The sequence below is a fragment of the Notolepis coatsorum genome (genome assembly GCF_963971535.1).
Source record: "Notolepis coatsorum genome assembly, chromosome: 12".
Taxonomy (NCBI): domain Eukaryota; kingdom Metazoa; phylum Chordata; class Actinopteri; order Aulopiformes; family Paralepididae; genus Notolepis; species Notolepis coatsorum.
Window position 1 is genome coordinate 64,346,569 of NC_140176.1, and position 20,210 is coordinate 64,366,778.

The window sequence follows — 20,210 nt, forward strand, 5'->3', positions numbered from 1 at the left end:
TAAGCTATGGTTTGAAGTACATTGTACATTTTGTCATTTAGCTGACGCTTTTATCCAAAGCGACTTACAAGTTTTGTACAACAAGTCAGCAGGAAGGGTACAACTCTATCAGCTGAGTAACAATGTTCATCAAAGTGTTGAGTGCTACAGTGTAGGTTAGTATAATAGGACAAGTGCATGACAGTAAGGTTAGTTAGGGTTCGATTTTTTTCATAATTTTTTTTTCATTTCAGATATTGATTGAAGAAGTGTGTCTTTAGTCGACAGCGAACGATTGGGCGGGTTTCAGCTGTCCTAACTGTGGTGGGAAGTTCGTTCCACCATTGTGGGCCAAGGACCGATAATAGGCGGCTTCTCTTTGAAGTAGCCTACTCTTGTATCAATTGATCCGACCTGTCCATGCTAATTGATCACCTGTTGATGATTCATGTGTGCAACTATGCTATTTGGATACGATGGAGAGAGGGATTGATAGGAGCCACAACAGAAAATTAGGAGGAAAAAAACAGTACCGGTAATTCCCTGGTAAGCTATGGAGAAAATAATTGTTTTACTGGGCGTTACTTTTTATGTAAAATATTGTATGCTCACACAAAGGTAATGTATGATGGTGACTTTACACCGTACCAGAAATAAAGTGTAGGTTCACACTTGATACAGACTCAAACAATAAGTACAGAATTGGAAAACATATAACACTATGTCCAGGCAAACCTTTGTCTATGTGGGCTTTAGGGGGGTTAAGGTCAAACACCTGTCAGGACAACTTACTTACAAGTAATTAAGCAAATAAATAAAATGTTAATAAATTAATTAAATAAACAAATAATAATAATAACAACAGTGTACAGTGTTACACTGGCATCTGTTCATATCCGCCTTTCAGGGCATCTTTTCAGTGCAGTTTTCAGCCCATCTTGATTGCGTGTGTGCGTGCGTGTGTGTGCGTGTGTGTGCGTGTGCATGCACGCTGGGGTCTTACTTGTAGAGTGGGATGTCAGGTTCCTTCCCCTCAGTCCTGAGAGTCAAGCAGCACTGCTGTAGTTGGGACTTGGGATCATTCCAGTCCTGGTTCAGAATGAACTCCTACAACACACACATTTCATTTTATTTTCAAGGAAATAAAAAAAACAATACAGTTCACCATGAGGTAGTCTCTCTACCTCACCCACAAACACACTCATGCACTCATCCAGCCACCCACTCACTCACTCGTTCGCTAAAGCTTTTATTTCATTCTGCCCAAAACTCTATCCTCCCTTTCTGCTTGCACTCTAACTTATTTGCTCTCTCTCTCTCGCTCGCTCTCTTACCGGCTTTCTATCTGTGCCTTTCACTGTGGGTACAAATCACAGGCTACTTAAGACAAAAGCCGATTCCTGGCCAGAAATAAAGCACGCCTGGGCCTCTCCCAGGTGTGCAGCCCTGATATATTTCTCTCATCCAAGGGGGACTTCTAAAAGCCCTTCCATTAACAGGAAAGCAGCCTTGTTATAAAAGGGAGACTTTGAATCTAGAACTGTCTGCTCCTATTAATTTTCTACAAAGACTTGCTTCTGCCTCTGTAGCACTGTGCTCTCTCTCTCCCCCTATCTCTCTCCCTTTGCTGCACCTCCTCCTCCTTCAATCTCTGCCTCACTCACTCCTGCGTTTTTACCCCCCCCCCCCTTCTCTCTCTGGGGGCATCTACACTCTTTTAGCCATAAGCGGAGAACGTTCCTTTTCGAAAGAAAAAATATAACAGCACAAATACAGTCTGGTTCTGCTACAGAACAGCATAGTAGCTGCATACGCACACATAAAAAGCATGCACGCACGTAGCGCGCTACTCAACATAATCACACAGCGGAGTGGGGAAAAAAACGCGAACACAAGCAACTACCATTTATGTCCTCTTCTCCCCCCCCCCCCCTCTATCTCCCTTGCTCTATCACTCGCTCCCTCTCCAGAGAAAGTGGATGAAGCGGGTACGACGAGCACAGCGCTGTGGTTTTCTGGAAGGCTATGTAAGGAGACATGCAGGCTGTTTTGCTACTTTTTTGTCTCTTGGATGTGGAAATTAGGCTCTCTCGTTGCAGCGACCATGACGCAAAGCTCAGCTCCTCCACAGCTCCGGAGCCTCCCTCCCCGGAGAGGCACACCAAGACAGCAATTAGCATCCCGTATCAGACCACTGCAGCAGCTTCACAGAGCCAGGGCCACAGTGTGGGGGTATGTAGAGGGGGGGGGGTGCAGAGAGAGAGAGAGAGAGAGAGAGAGAGAGAGAGAGAGAGAGAGAGAGAGAGAGAGAGACAGAGAGACACAGAGAGAGAGACAGCGACAGAGAGAGACAGGCACACATACATATATATATGCAGTAGATAGAGAAATAGAGAGGCAGAGAGTGAGAGAGACAGAGACACGTATATATACAGTAGATACAGTATATAGAGAGAGAGTGAGCGAGAGAGACACGCACACATATAGGGCAGATAGATAGAGACACACACATATATACAGTAGATAGAGAGAGAGACAGACACACATATATACAGTAGATAGAGAGAGATTCTGTGCCTATTTAGGTAGGTGTGAATGGTTTCAGTCTCTTTCCCAGTGACAACCTCCAAAAGGGGAAAAAGGAGTTTTTATACGCCCCCCCCCCCCCTAGGGTCGATCCGCCAGTGCGTAAAAAGCATTCCCCCCCTCCCCCTCCTCCCCTGTCCGGCGGCAGGTGGGCCTCGAGCGAAGCCCAGTTAAATGAAGAAAAAAAAAACACCCGGAACACTTGAACAGGGTGTCATCAACGCCGCCGCCGCCACCCCCCCCACCCCCCCCCCCCCCCGAGCACTTGGAGCTGGGATCGATGTGAAAACACAAGACAACCCACGCTAACAGGCCGATAAACTCAAACCCGACATTGTACCGATTCCCATTAAAGATGACTCAAACGAGAGGGGGGCTTGGTATGGACGACGGACGGAGCACTAAGGATCCGAGCATCACTTGCAGCGGTGCATCAATGCCGGTGCCATTAGCGCTCTAGTCATTAGCTCTAGCCTCCTCCCATTCTCTCCCTCTTTCTCCCTCGGAGGTGCCAGGGCTTCATCGACCGGCACGAGTGGCGGGCCGCCGTCAATTGGAGCTCACCTTCAGCCGCGGGAAGAAGCAGACGTTCATGAAGGTGTGCACATACACCAGGTCTTTATCAATATAGAGGGCTGCGATGAACGCTGCGGAGAGAGAGAGGGAGAGAGAGAGAGAGAGAGAGAGAGAGAGATATTCAACAACAATGGACGAGTAGGAAAAAAAACGCTGACTACTTTCTGGCAGCAATTGATGTTCAAGATTCAACATATTTGTCATATGCAGTTACACCGTACAATGGAAATCTTACTTTGCTAGTACCCCCCCCCCCCCCCCCCCCCATAACACATAATCACAACATATAGACTTAACACATTGGGCGCCAGACCTGAGATTTCTCGGGTTATCTCGCCAGCGGTTGAGCGCCAAAACCAGAGATTTCTTGAGTTTATCTTTTTTTCTTTTATTCTATGCAGTGTCACGGACCTCGGTGTTACCATAGGAAATCATTCTGAGATCCCTAGAGTGCAATACCGGCCGCATCCTACTAGGTGGCAGTATCGCCCACTTTTCTTTTTTTGGATCCACTTTTTCTCCTCCTGTTTTTCTGTGTTTTTCTCCCATCCCAATTTTTTGTCGTTATGCCAATTCCCCCCTCCCCTTCGTGGTCGTTGCTCGCATGTGCCCCCCACTGGTCGGTATAGGGAGTCCTGCAGTCTATCAGATGCTTCCTCCGAGACATAGGAGACAGCCAGCAGCATCTTTTCACCTGCCAGCACGGACTCTCATTGGTGAGGTGTAACATGTGGAGGTCACACTACCCTCACCATCTCCCTCCCTCGCTGTGCAGGCGCCCTGACCGACCTGTATGAGTCGCTGTTTTACAACGACCAGAATACCACCCCACCGGCTTCCCTCCCGCTGACTCTGCCAATTGAGCCAGTATGACGGCCGGCCAAGCCGGAGGCAATGCTGACAGCCGGATTCGATACCAGTGTCTCTCGCATTGGTGACGAGCGCTTAGTCCGCTGCGCCACCCAGTATCACCCACCCTTTGAAACCTTATTTCACACTGTGTGTCACATCTAATTTCGTCCGGGCGGAGAATTTAGACCAAGCCAAGTAAATCGCTTCACCCGATCACTTAGTTCGAAACGCGTTCAGCACATTTGAGGCATATCTTGTGCCATTTCATGTCAGGGACCCGATCAACATCAATACTGGAAATCGCGATCAGACAATTGGAATATTCTTTTTGGAATAACCCCGATCAAAGGTAAGGACTATCTGACGTCAATTCCACCTTGATCCTACAATGATTTCATATCGATCCGGCCGATCAACGTATGTAGTATTCAAAACAAATGATGTTACTGGCAATCAAAGCATCAAAAAACAACCCCCCCCCCCCCTTTCATGAATTCATGATGAAACATAATACCTATTATATACCTTTGATTTGGAAATAGTAGCGTGTCCAGACGAGCAACGCGAACGCTTTTAGCAAAATTCACATATCGCTCCGTAACACAGTTACCAGGAATTAGCCAGGATCACTTTGAAACTATACAATATTCACCACGGTATAACACGCAAACGTATACATGAACAAATTTATTCTTTTTCACATGTTGAACGAGGGATAGTTACTGGCAAATGTCTCCATAGCTAGAATATAGAATATAGATATAGCCCTGCAAACACTGCGATGCACAGTGAAAATCCCTATCCTTTACAGCGGTGGCACAATCAGTACAAGGATGGCTAAAACGGCTGGCGCTGAAAGTGTTAAACTAGAATTAAAAATATTAAGAAAAAGTTTAATGCTAAAATAAAGAATCTTAAAAAGATAAATACAAATAAGGCAAGAGTGACAGAGTAACAGTCTGATTAGCACTACACTCAGTAGCACCAATTTATATATTTTAAACCCAGTTTAATCACCTGTGTACATCGTATATTGCTATTGCACTTTACTGCTACATTTGCACACTGGTTGGATGCCAATCTTTTCGTTGTACTGTACTTGTGCTGTATAATGACAATACATTTGAATCAAATCTAACATTAGAAAAGCAGGCCTTGCGACCAGCTCGATCAACCGACCCTAGCTCTATTGACAAGCTATTGTTTTATATGTATATCAAATCAAATCAAATGTATTTGTAAAGCCTGCAATCACAGGTTAATTAAGTAGTTAAACAAGTATTATTTAAACAAGTCAAGAAGAAACATCACAATAAATCAACAAAAAAAAAAAACATTGTGAAATCCAAAACACCACTCCCAGACCAGACATACCCCTGCGAAGGTAAGGACAAACTCACTAAAATCCTAGCAATAGGAAAAAAGCACCACAGGCAATGTGGAGGAGAGAAACCTTTGACAGGCCGTTCAAGGGGGGATACCCCTTCTTGGATGTTGGTGATAGTAGTGTTGCTAAGGATGATCGGTGGGTGGAGAATAAAACAGGCAAAATAGTTGGTATGTATATACAACACTGAACACTCTATTGACAAAATATTGTTTTATAGGTTTTTATTATTTTTAATTTTTTTTATTGGTTTTTACTACCGGGAAGTCCGGTAGAGAGAGAGAGAAGAAGATGGGAGATAGACGGGGGAAGACATTCGGCAAAGGTCGCCGGGTCCGGGAGTCGAACCCGGGACCGCTGTGTTGCAACGCAACACAGTACGTGGTGTGCCACCCGGGCGCCCCTAAGCTATTGTTTTATATGTATATACACAGCTCTGTTGACGAGCTATTATTTTATATGTATATTTAATTTCAACCTTTATTTAAAATTTTAAGCATCTGAGGTTTCCCTCATTTACAGAAACGACGATTGTACAGTACATAATAAAAACAATATTCACAGACATTTAAACACCAGAGTAAAACATTTTAAACGTTTCAAAATAATTAAAAAAGATCAACTAAAACAGTTACAGGTAGTCACACAATATACACAGCTCTATTGACGAGCTATTGTTTTATATGTATATACAAAGCTCTATTGACAAGCTATTGTTTTATATGTATATACAAAGCTCTATTGATGAGCTATTGTTTTATATGTATATACAAAGCTCTGTTGACAAGCTATTGTTTTATATGTATATACAAAGCTCTATTGATGAGCTATTGTTTTATATGTATATACAAAGCTCTGTTGACAAGCTATTGTTTTATATGTATATACAAAGCTCTGTTGACAAGCTATTGTTTTATATGTATAAACAAAGCTCTAGAACAAACTGCCGTAGATTCTGAGAGTTAAGTCAAAACTTCATTGTGTTTTCGAAGGGACCAACACGGTGAAAACACAAGCCACAGCTGACATACAGTATAAAATGATGCCTTTTCTCTGGATATGTAGGCTGCCCATAATATTCTGTTGTTCTCTGTACGTTGTGCAATGGCAATGAAGTTGAATCTAATATTTGTGTGATTTTCAGCATTATAGAGCAGAAAAAGTCTAAGCATGATGCATGGTTTCTTTTTTCCCCTGTAGGAAATTAATCTTAAAGATAAAACGCTCACGCCTCTTTTACAAATTGGCCCATAATCAACATTTTGTTTCGAAAGTTTATTATCTAACACATTTCTCATACATAAGAATGATAAATAAATAAATATGAAATTCCTGGGCTATTTAGCATGAATGAGGGATGAGCAGTAGGAGCAGTAGTATCACCCAGCTGGTCCGGGTGAGTAGTTTGATCCCCGTCCTGATGGTTTTACTTTAACCCTGTGTCTTACTTTACTCGTGTGCCCCCCCCCCCAATTCACACATAATCACAACATATAGACTTAAAAAGATTAAGAAAGAGTGTAATGCTAAAATAAAGAATCTTAAAAAGATGAATACAAATAAGGCATGAGTGACAGAGTAACAGAGAAAAGGTAATCCGGGTGAGCAGTTTGATCCCAGTGTCACAGAGCACTGTGTCCGCCACCACAAGATGCCTTTAGGCATTCATCCTCTCGTGATTTGGAGCAGTGTAAATATGTTTGTATCGTTTCTGGAACGATGTCTGGACTGGAGAAAAGTGAAAATACAACCACGCAATTCAGTGGTTTTCCTCTGCAACACCCGAGAGAGTGCGATTTACCAGTAACTGCATTTGTATTCGTCATACCATGACAGCTTTTGAACAGAAAAATGACAGTATATCTATAAATCATGATTTAGTTTAGTGAAGGCATCCTCTCAATGGAGGAACGGGAAGAGGGGACAGGGGAGGGCGGACAGCTGATCACTCAGGGTATCTGCACAATTTTCAATACAAGGACAAAATAATACATTTTCTGTGGCAAAACAATAGGACAACTATAATGCAGAAATATACAGTTAGGGGTGTAAATATTTGACCCCACTTCGATTTTACGATTAAGATTCTTCAGGCAACGATTCAATGCATCATAATCTCTTCATTTGACCACGATTCGATTGGACCTTAGGATTGATGCATTGCGATGCATTGTTACACCCCTATATACAAGTTCAAGTTCTTTAATAGTTGTCATACAGAAGTACAGAATACTTTCATACAAAATGCTTCTTACTGTTACGCTCCAGAGACTGTGCTAGACAAGATAGTATCAAATAACATAGTATAGCATGTAATTTAGAAGAAGAAAATGAGGTCACAGTGTTCGGTATAGACATATGTACAATGTTCTGAGTTACCATATAATATACAATACTATGCAGTGTACTAATGTACAGTACTATATAGTGCAAAGCAGAAATGGGATGAGGTACAATTTAGGTACAATTTACATTAAGGTGTACGAGTTGTAGTGCAATCCTTCATCAATAAATATAAAGTGTGGGGAGTGGGTGCTACAGTGTGTTTGTTTAAAGTGGGTGTGTGCTATAAAGTGTGTGGAGTGGGTGCTACAGTGTGTTTGTTTAAAGTGAGTGTGTGCGTGTGGATGTGTGTGCTATGTGCGTTTGGTGGTTGTTGTTGTGTAGTGTTCATTGTTCGTTTAGCAGCCTGATGGCCTGGGGATAGAAGCTTCTTCTGAGTCTTTCTGTGCTCGCCTTGAGACTCCGGTATCGCTTGCCTGACCGCAGCAGTTCAAAGAGGCAGTTGTTCGGGTGACTGGAGTCTTTAATGATTCTCTTAGCCTTGCCCTTGCAACGCTTGTTGTAAATGTTCTGGAGGGTGGGGAGCCCCCCTCCAATTGTGCGTTCGGCTGAACGTGTCACTCTTTGTAGTCTGCTTCGGTCTTGTGCAGTGCTATTCCCAAACCAGGAGGTGATGTTGCCGGTCAAGATGCTCTCTATTGTACATGAGTAGAAGTTCTTAAGGATCTTCTGACTGACTTGGAACTTCCTTAGGCGCCTGAGGAAGTAGAGGCGTTGTCGTGCCTTCTTCACAACACTGTCAATGTGTGTGGTCCATGTCAAGTCCTCGGATATGTAGGCTCCGAGGTACTTAAAGCTGTTGACTCTCTCAACCGGTGCCCCGTCGATGCTGAGGGGGCTGTAGTCCTTGACCCCCGACCTCCTGAAGTCCACAACAAGTTTTGAACAAACTTAATGTCATAGCTTGTATTTGATGATCTTCTTCTTTGTTATTTACTTGAATGGTTTGATCATTGATTAATGGAGTAATATGGGGTTCTGATAAACAAAAATTATTTGTTAAAATAACATAAGCTAACATATATTTTTACATCTATGCAAATGCATATGCAATATGTATAACTTGAATAAGTAATAAATACAGAAACAACATGTTTAACAATATGTAAATGAGTAGCTACATTTATTTTACATTACATTAACATTTATACGGTCTTTGGCCCTTTGAGGGCAACCATAATGCTGATGTGGCCCTCTGTGAAAATGAGTTTGACATAAGTGATGCAGACTACACTAGTGCTGGATTTAGGCCATCTGGTTTTACATTGTTTACACAATCAACTCCACAATCAAACTTTTGACTCAAGCTGCAAATAGGGGCAATATTGAATTTGAAATGATTTCCAAACGATGTTCAGCTAATTTGAAAGGATGACGACAATGTAGGCCTTGCCCTTGAAACTATAAAAGTCTAGCCATAGCCCAAGGCTCTGCTGAAACAACAGGGCTCCCAATGAGGTCTGACACTACATGAATGGTATGATGAATAACATCTGACAGATATGGCTGCATATGAGCAGAACTGCTGAAACAGTAGAAGGGTGCAAACAGTCACGTCTCTCTTTACATAGGCTTACTTGACACCCCCCCCCTCCCCCCACGCCCCTTGAGTAATTTATAGACTACTACACAGTGCAAGAATAATCCAGAGAGCATTTCTAGTTTGATGCGATTTTCCTGCATGTAGCGCTACAGCATCTCGATCGTTTATGATTAGAGCAGCTGTTCTGTCAATCACATATCTATCAGACCATGGAGTGCTATACCTCGATAGCTGGCTTTCCAGTCAATTTAATATTACAAGTAAGCGGAAATATCTGACAGCTGAAACCTGAGTTTTGCCAAATTGGGAGGCTTCCTGCCGGGGGAAATACACGTCACATCACACATCAATGAACTTGTATTTGGGTGTAATTTCTTTATTTCTTTACGTGTCCAGACATGCCTGCCTTCCTCCTCTCCCCTCTTGCCCACAGGCCCGCTCGTCGGAAGTATAATAATCAATATACATAGTAAACTACTAACGAGTTGGTCCAGTCAACCAAAACTTGCTCGGTCCACTCGGTTACACATATTACAATAACCTTAGGTGCAAGTCTGACTCGTAACACAAGCTCTGCCAGAGGGCTGTACTCCGCTTTTTGGACTCTCTCACTTCCTCTATATGTTTGATGACGTAGAATTATATATGTTTATCCCCAGTCTTTTCTCCTCATTGGAATCGTTACAATATTGATCCGTGTTGTTTTTACCAAGATACATTTTTTTTTTAAATAATAATAAATAAATAAACCTAACTAACCTTACTGTCATGCACTTGTCCTATATATATTATACTAACCTACACTTTGATGAACATCGTTACTCAGCTGATAGAGTTGTACCCTTCCTGATGACTTGTTGTACAAAACTTGTAAGTCGCTTTGGATAAAAGCATCAGCTAAATTACTAAATGTAAATGTGAAGATACAAATTCAACGCCTCCCCAACACCAGTCGTCCTCTGCACGCTCAGTGAACGGGCGAGAGAGGATGGTGGTTGTTTGGGAGAAACCACCGCGGTCGAGGGCTAAACAGCATCTAGCGTTTCTCCTCCACGGAAATTCTAACATTGGAGCGCCCCCCCAGCCGGGCCGCGTCTATTCTTATCCTAACGCATTTATGCTTCCGCGTTCGCGTTTCTGGTGCGATCTGATTGGCCACTGACGTTTCTGGTCATGTGACATGTGCGCCCAATCGCGTGACGCGCCCATTTCCGCCTCGACCAGCAGCAAACTACCTAACGCCTAGTTTATCACTGGTTAAGCTTAGGCGACTCTTTCGAAGTTGGTCAAGGTTAGAGTTTGGAATCAGGGCTGGTGTTCTATCGCCCTGCTCTAAGACAAACTCTAACCTTAACCAACTTCGAAAGAGTGCCTAAGCTTAACCGGCGAAAGAACTTGCCGTCACACGATTGGTGCGACCAGAAACATCAGTGGCCAATCATAGCGCAAAACGCGAACACGGAAGCATAAATTAGTTAGGATTCGAATAGACGCAGCAGGGCCGCCATGCACGTGGGCACACTTTGCCCTCGTCTGTACGCCTAGCGCTTTTTTTTGCCGATCAACCTACACATCGTTGGAAAGCTAAAATGGCTACTGTTCCATTGACACCGTACTCAACGTATTACGTGCCAATCTCGGGTCACAAGGCCGAACAACCAACGTGCGTCGGTTTCGAACAAGTGACCACGTCCGGTTTCGACTGGCCGTGAAAGGACCAGTCACCTCTGACGGTGAAAATTATTGACCATTTTTGTAGCCAATGAAATTCTGGAGCTAATGGTATATTACATGATGGCTGATTCCTAAGGTAAATGGAAAGAAGAAGACGGAAACGTTGTTGTTTTAGAGAATTACTCACTCGTCGTCCAAACGAATGAGAGGTCGGCCATTTTGGATGCATTTTGACCGATAAACATTACAAAAACATCTGTAAAACACTCGTTTTCCGTGGGATTTGTTATCAACTTTGGACCTGTACTAGATAAGACTTCAGGCTATGGAACCGTTATGTTTTCCAGCTCCTGCCTCTCAGCTGGAACTCAAAAACAGGCACCTGGCTACTTTTATTTCAGTGTTCAAACCTCTGTAACTCTATTACATTAGCACTCAGAAGTTGTAGAAGAACGTTCAGAATGTTTCCTTTCAAAAGAGACCAGACTCATGCATGTGCTATAAGTGGTTAAAGAATAAATTGCAAATGACTTTGGTTATGCCGTTTTATGCAAAGGGGTTAAGGCCAGCCTGACTGTTCTGGTATTATAAGGTACGACTCCCCAGTCCCCACCTACTTCTGAAGTAGATCGGGAAAAAATATTAAGAAAGGCAAGCAGATTGGAGTCACATGTGGGTGTCAGACGATGAATAGAGAACATTCCGTGCAAGGCCATCTATAGCACGGGCACTGGCCGCGGACAACGATTCCAGGCAAATTCCAAACGACGACCAAACAAAGATAATACTGAATTGATGGCTAGATGGATGTCTCCGCATGTACTGAAGTAGATCACCTGTAGCACTCTCTATGTGCTTCTGGGATCACTTAACACTATCCCAATATCTTTTGTCTGTCCCTTGTACCCGGCCCTGTGCCCTCCCATTAACTCCCACATGCGTCCCTCGTCTCCGTGGCTAAAGAAAGTGGTCTGGAGAGAGAGAGAGAGATAGAGATAGGGAGAGCGAGAGCGAACTATAATAGGTGATATCTCAGGAGGGCAGAGAGAGAGCGTGATGTGTGGCTGGATGGCACGGCTGTCCATGTGCTGAGAAGCGAGCACTCATTTCAGCTCTGACCTTCCTCCTCACTGCGTGCCATCCTCTCTGAACTGGCCTTTCACGCATATTGGGAGACGGCGGATGATAATAGATGGGTTTCAATGAAACCACTTTGCTTGGAACAGCTTGGTCGTGAGTATATTTCCTTGCTGCAGCTTTTAGTTCATCGATTGCTGACAGGAAATCAAATGTAGTCTATTTAGATTTAGTTTATTTTTGTTGTCAAGTTCAAATGGTCTGTAGAGCTGTGTGTTGTCTGCCTGAGACCATGTTGAGTGTGTGTGTGTATGTGTGTGTGTGCGTGCATACAAGGTCCTTCCTATTCAATACTGCATTTTAATCACACTCACACATGACCACCATCCCCATCACCACCCCCCTGTTGATGCGCACACACACACACACACACACACACACACACACACACACACACACACACACACACACACACACACACACACACACACACACACACACACACACACACACACACACACACACACACACACACACACACACACACACACACACACACACACACACACACACACACACACACACACACACACACACACACACACACACACACACGTGTAGATCAACGTTAGTGCGTGGGTGGGGGTGATCCTCTCAGCGCCGGGCCTTTGAGGAGCATCTGGTTTGAGGGCAAGATGCAGCCGCGCTGCCTACATGTGAACCTTGGCTGTTTAACTGGTGAAGCCCAACACACGGCTGCAGAGGACGGCTCACTCACCCCCTCACTCACTCACCCTCACTCACCCCCTCACTCACCCCCATCACGCACCCCCTCACTCACTCACCCTCAGACCCCCTCACTCACCCTCACTCACCCCCTCACTCACCCCATCACGCACCCGCACACACCCCCTCACTCACCCTCACTCACCCCCTCACTCACTCACCCTCTCACTCACTCACCCTCTCACTCACCCTCTCACTCACCCTCAGACTCCCTCACTCACCCTCTCACTCACCCCCTCACTCCCCCTCACTCACTCACCCACACCCCCTCACTCACCCCCTCACTCACTCCCTCACTCACCCTCACACCCCTCACCCTCCTCACTCACCCCATCACGCACCCGCACACACCCCCTCACTCACCCTCTCACTCACCCTCACTCACCCCATCACGCACCCGCACACACCCCCTCACTCACCCTCTCACTCACCCTCACTCACCCCCTCACTCACTCACCCTCTCACTCACTCACCCTCTCACTCACCCTCAGACTCCCTCACTCACCCTCTCACTCACTCACCCTCTCACTCACCCTCAGACTCCCTCACTCACCCTCTCACCGCCTCACTCACCCCCTCACTCACCCTCAGACCCCCTCACTCACCCTCTCACTCACCCCCTCACTCACCCTCTCACTCACCCTCTCACTCACCCCCTCACTCCATCACTCCCTCACTCACTCCCTCACTCACCCCCTCACTCCATCACTCCCTCACTCACTCCCTCACTCACCCCCTCACTCACCCTCAGACCCCCTCACTCACCCCCTCACTCACCCACTCACTCACCCCTCACTCACCCACTCACTCACCCCTCACTCACCCCCTCACTCACTCCCTCACTCACTCCCTCACTCACCCTCTCACCCCCTCACTCACCCCATCACTCACCCTCTCACCCCCTCACTCACCCTCTCACTAACCCCCTCACTCACTCACCCTCTCACCCACCCACTCACCCCCTCACTCACCCTCTCACTCACCCACCCCCTCACTCACCCCCTCACTCACCCTCACACACCTCTCACTCACCCTCACACACCCCCTCACTCACCCCCTCACTCACCCTCAGACCCCCTCACTCACCCCTCACTCACCCACTCACTCACCCCTCACTCACCCCCTCACTCACTCCCTCACTCACCCTCTCACCCCCTCACTCACCCCATCACTCACCCTCTCACCCCCTCACTCACCCTCTCACTAACTCCCTCACTCACTCACCCTCTCACCCACCCACTCACCCCCTCACTCACCCTCTCACTCACCCACCCCCTCACTCACCCCCTCACTCACCCCCTCACTCACCCCTCACTCACCCTCACACACCCCCTCACTCACCCCCTCACTCACCCTCACACCCCTCACCCTCCTCACTCACCCCTCACGCACCCCCTCACACCCCTCACGCCCCTCACTCACCCCACTCAAGATTTAAGATATGTCTATAGTACTATGCACTTAGAGTTTAACACTCAAGTTTGACACTATTTGACGAACAATGTCACTGACCCTTAGCTGCCAGAGATGTACAGTACCCCCTCCTGCTGACTTGTTGTTCACCATCTGTAAGTGGCTTTTGGATGAGAGTGTCGGCTAAACGACTAGATGTAAACGTGATGTGAGTGAACCTACACTCCAGGAGGTCATCAGCTAAATGACTAGATGTAAACGTGATGTGAGTGAACCTACACTCCAGGAGGTCGTCAGCTAAACGACTAGATGTAAACGTGATCTGAGTGAACCTACACTCCAGGAGGTCATCAGCTAAACGACTAGATGTAAACGTGATGTGAGTGAACCTACACTCCAGGAGGTCGTCAGCTAAACGACTAGATGTAAACGTGATCTGAGTGAACCTACACTCCAGGGGGTCATCAGCTAAACGACTAGATGTAAACGTGATGTGAGTGAACCTACACTCCAGGAGGTCGTCAGCTAAACGACTAGATGTAAACGTGATCTGAGTGAACCTACACTCCAGGGGGTCATCAGCTAAACGACTAGATGTAAATGTGATCTGAGTGAACCTACACTCCAGGAGGTCGTCAGCTAAACGACTAGATGTAAACGTGATCTGAGTGAACCTACACTCCAGGAGGTCGTCAGCTAAACGACTAGATGTAAACGTGATCTGAGTGAACCTACACTCCAGGGGGTCATCAGCTAAACGACTAGATGTAAATGTGATGTGAGTGAACCTACACTCCAGGAGGTCGGCCAGTGTCTTGGTCCGCAGCGCCACCGGCCGCTTGGTCTTGTCGTTGGTGATGGCGAACTCCTGCATGCCCAGCTCCTCCGCCACCTTGGCCTGCGTGCGGTTGTTGACCAGCGAGCTGCGCAGGAGCTGTGGGACATGAGAACACATGTAATACATAAAACTTTAATTAATTAATTACCGAATTTCCCCAAGGGGATCAATAAAGGAATATCTTATATACACACACACACACATACAGTATACACACACACATATATATACACACAAACATACATACATACACACACAGACACACACATACATATACACATACATACATATACACACACAAACATACACACACACACACACACACACACACACACTCGTGGTTAGAAGCTACTAGTCCAACTCTTCAAAATTATTCTCTCAAAGCGTGTGGCAGCATGTGGAGACGTACAGACGCTTAACACACGCTGCATGTACAAAGACACAACATCAAAACAAACACCACACAGAATAATACATCAAAGAAGAGACACGTAATATGCAGTAAATGTTTCAGGCGGATTGAAGAGACGTTTAATATTACAGTGTAAGAGGATGACAAACATGCTGGAGGTTTAGGTTTAATATTACAGTGTGAGAGGATGACAAACAGGCTGGAGGTTTATGTTTAATATTACAGTGTGAGAGGATGACAAACAGGCTGGAGGTTTAATATTACAGTGTGAGAGGATGACAAACAGGCTGGAGGATTAATATCACAGTGTGAGAGGATGACAAACAGGCTGGAGGTTTAATATTACAGTGTGAGAGGATGACAAACAGGTTGGAGGTTTAATATCACAGTGTGAGAGGATGACAAACAGGCTGGAGGTTTAGGTTCAATATTACAGTGTGAGAGGATGACAAACAGGCTGGAGGTTTAATATTACAGTGTGAGAGGATGACAAACAGGCTGGAGGTTTAGGTTCAATATTACAGTGTGAGAGGATGACAAACAGGCTGGAGGTTTAGGTTTAATATTACAGTGTGAGAGGATGACAAACAGGCTGGAGGTTTAGGTTTAATATTACAGTGTGAGAGGATGACAAACAGGCTGGAGGTTTAATATTACAGTGTGAGAGGATGACAAACAGGCTGGAGGTTTAGGTTCAATATTACAGTGTAAGAGGATGACAAACAGGCTGGAGGTTTAGGTTTAATATTACAGTGTGAGAGGATGACAAACAGGCTGGAGGTTTAGGTTTAATATTACAGTGTGAGAGGATGACAAACAGGCTGGAGGTTTATGTTTAATATCACAGTGTGAGAGGATGACAAACAGGCTAGAGGATTAATATCACAGTGTGAGAGGATGACAAACAGGCTGGAGGTTTAATATTACAGTGTGAGAGGATGACAAACAGGCTGGAGGTTTAATATTACAGTGTGAGAGGATGACAAACATGCTGGAGGTTTAAGTACATTTACATCCCTGAAAGCGAAGAATGGCAATGTGTCAAATATAGCTAGGGGATAGCTGGGGGGGAAGGGATGTCCCATTATGTCCCGTGAACCACCCTCCCCCATGCACACACATTTTCACACACACACAAACAAGACAGTTTTTCTGAAAATCCATTTCGGACATCGCCTCTCGTCCAGACCCCTGGGCATTGGCATCAGTGAGGCTCTCAGTGTCTTTAACTACGGTCCGCTGGAAGCTTTTATACCACTGATGTCACATCCCCCTCCCCCTCCCCACCAGAGAGGGTGCTTTCCAACTCAGTGGCTTTTAGCTGCTACCGGTTCAATCCCCCCAAACCTCCGGCATATCATCAGTCCCCTAAAGAGAATAGAGCGCGCTCCGGCCACAACTAACAAACAACAAATAAATAAATAATAACCTGTTCAACGTTGACTGACAGGAACATGAATGCCTTGGATGTTGCAAGTATGACAGTGTGGAAAGAAAAGTAGCATTTTTTTTGTTGTTGTACATAACTTGACACATGCAAGTCTCTCTCTCTCATATTCACACTTACCTAAATAATCTCTCTCTCTCTCTCTCTCTCTCTCTCTCTCTCTCTCTCTCTCTCTCTCTCTCTCTCACTCTCTCACACAGTCACCTTTCTCGTTCACATGCGGTCGACAGCTGGAGCAAAAAGCCAAAAGGGCAGACAAAGACACATTATTGAAGACTCTTCTGACAATTCCCATCACAAAGAAATACAGTAAACAAAGACAGCGAGAGGGGGGGGGGGGGGAGAAAGAGGGAGAGAGACAGAGAGAGGGGGAGAGAGAGAGAGGAGGAGGAATGGAATTGGGTAGGAAGCAAAAATAGTGCTCCTGTTAGAAGCAATACATCATTGGCCAAGTGAAGTGGGCGAATACCTGGCTGGCAACTTGGAGATTGGGAGTAGATGGAAGGTTGGAGAAAAAACAAACAAAGAAAAACACACACACACACACTTAACATGTGCGCACACACACACCGTGCTCTAACTCCATGTGAGGTAAACGCATGTATGTGATAAGTGGTAGCGACTTCAGGCACAGGAGAAGCTCAAGGTAATAATCTGTAGTTACCGGGAGGAGTACGTGCGTGACAAGGAGGAGAGAGAGACGAATAAACCCGGAGTGCTTGCTGACGCACCCGAATGTTCCCTATCCTTACCGTTAAGTGTCCTTCGTGGTGGTCGGGGAAGTGGATGAAGAGGTATTCCGTGGCCACCAGCTGCATGATGGAGTCTCCCAGGAACTCCATCCTCTGGTTGTGGCCCCTGGATTCCGGAAGGGGACGGATCGGACAGACGAGACGTGGAGAAGAATAGAAAGTAAGGGGTTAATAAAATAAGTCAGCACATGAGGGTAACCAAAGGAACGCTGTGCGACAAGGGGGAATGGAATTGTGGAAGGGGGGGGAGGAGGGGAAGGAGACGGATGGGGTAATATGGGGGTTATTTAGGTACACCGCCCCAGGGCATGAGCTGCACTCTTACTCTAGCAGGCTTTTAGCATCTCTTAAAGCAGGTTGGGCCAAGTACTGTGATGTACTTCTCTTCTGTGGCCTGTGGGAGCGGCAACCTTGGAGAGGCTAAAAGGTAGCAACCCTCGTCCAGGAAATGCAATTTGTATACACACAGTGAAGGGCACTGTAAAACATTTCAAATATGTCATGCACAATGCCGGAATCTAACTATAGGGATGACTAGGCACTACGTCATCATATTCCAAAAACGCCACTTCCGTGTCCTGTTGCTTTGAGACGGGATATTCAAAGGCAGTAAAATGGTGCAGTGCTGTGTCCCGTGTTGCAGCAATAGAAATTATGTCAACAAAACAGTCTCTTACTACTGTACCGCTTTCCTCCGTTACCGTTTTTTTTTTAAATATATATTTTTTTGGTTGCACGAGTTGAGACCCTTTTTCACAGACTTTGAGAAGTCAGCAAAGTAGGATGTCACAAACCCTCACAAAAAGTGTGACCGGTTCCTGGGCTGTAGCCATTGCTGTTTACATTGGCCGCATTAGACTTAACATGCTAGTGGACATGGAAGTAATTTGTGACGTCACACTAGCCATCCCTATGAAGGATGAAATATCTGCGTGTCTCGAGAACCGCTCGACTTCACACTGGGTGTATTGCTGAGGACCCAGGGGAGTGTCGGATTTGGTGCCATTTGGCCAGATGGTGGCAGTATAACAACGCACTTTACGTTTTGGCAGGTAACTTGTTGTGGAAATAAAGATTATTACAACGACTTAAAATGGTGTGATTGTTGACTTATCGTTTGCCAGCACGGACCCTTCTCCTTGACTATGTAGGGCTGACTCTTAACCCTTTAAGAGTGTTAAGACGTCATTCCTCGCCATGCGTAATCTGCCAATGACGTCGTACAGCGTCTTTGAGATCAATATTTCAAAAATCTGTCATGGCAATCATATTTCACCCACGGAGACTTGACGGGTGCTGCAGATCTCCTCTCAACTCTCCAACGGTTCAAGACCGCCATCTGGTGGCCGATCGGCGAATCGCCAAAACCGGAAGTGAGCGGCCGGAAGTGGTGCTCACCCATATTTCGTCCGGCCACTCGCTATCGCTCCCGGGGCTCCATCTCGACACACTGGATAATCGATCGGTTGCCCTAACTCAATAAACAACGTTATTTGGACGTATATAGTATTATACAACCTGGAACTGGACCAACTAGATCGACATCCCATAATAACGATCTTTTTGCTCCAGTAGCATCGCCCAACGCTACAAGCTGCGGTGAGTTTCAGCGTGTTTGATTATTATTATCCATATAAACTGCTCTGATCTATATATGGCCCATACTACATAAATGATTTAACGTCGGCCACGGACTTATAAACCCCCCCCCCCCTCCGGTCACCAGCAGATGATGAGGCATGATGTTTAGGACCTTGTACAATTGAAATTTTTTATCTGATGTCAATCGGTATCAAACTACATTTGATGATCTAATATATGTATTTATGGCTATAACTCACGTTCTGCAGAATGCTGCAGAAAACGATAAAAACATATTTATACTTTAGACCGTATTTTAGTATGAATATGTGAATGAAAAAGTAGAACGTTGCTACATCCTAAACGATAGATACTTGACGTTGAATGGGCCATAGTAATGTCAATTTAGCAATACAATTAAAAAAGTTATAGCCCTGCAAAGAAGGGGAACATCTCCATAGACTTACAGTGGTGGCAGAGAGGTGATTAAGATCAGAATAATCCCTGGCAGATAAAGGGTTAACACTTCCAGTGCCACACCTCTTACTCCTCATTAGCGCCTCATGCCACCCATTAACCCCATGTAAACGGTCACCTTGTTTGTAGAGCTATAACCATATTCTATATTATAGCTATGGATACAGTACTACAGTCATTTGACACTGGGTTTCTTCCGGTCAAGATGCAAAAAAGAAAAAAAAAATCCATCCATATGTTCCCGTGTTATACCGCGGTGAATATAAGTATGGCTTTAGAGCGGTCTATCGTAATCCATGAAATGCTGAGTTATAGTCCTACACGTCGATTACATTGTAGACGCTAGCGCACCTCGCCTGAACCCGCTATTGTTCCAGATTCAAATCCACATTATCTGTATTATCGTTTCTGATTATTCTAGCATCAGTAACGGCATTCACATTGAACACTAAAAACGGTTACCAGCCCGATCGCTATGAAAGCATTG

At 45.3% G+C, this 20,210-nt stretch overlaps 1 protein-coding gene across 1 annotated transcript in view; it reads right to left on the minus strand.

Annotated features, from left to right (window-relative positions):
* The window catches only part of drosha (drosha ribonuclease III), a 247,470-nt gene that overhangs the window by 42,003 nt on the left and 185,257 nt on the right, over positions 1–20,210 (minus strand). The window contains exons 26-29 of the mRNA XM_084326516.1: positions 17,666–17,771; positions 15,009–15,150; positions 3,130–3,212; positions 983–1,086 (exon numbers count right to left, since the gene is read on the minus strand). Of these exons, the coding sequence (XP_084182642.1) occupies positions 983–1,086; positions 3,130–3,212; positions 15,009–15,150; positions 17,666–17,771 (435 nt within the window). The remainder of the gene's footprint in view (positions 1–982; positions 1,087–3,129; positions 3,213–15,008; positions 15,151–17,665; positions 17,772–20,210) is intronic.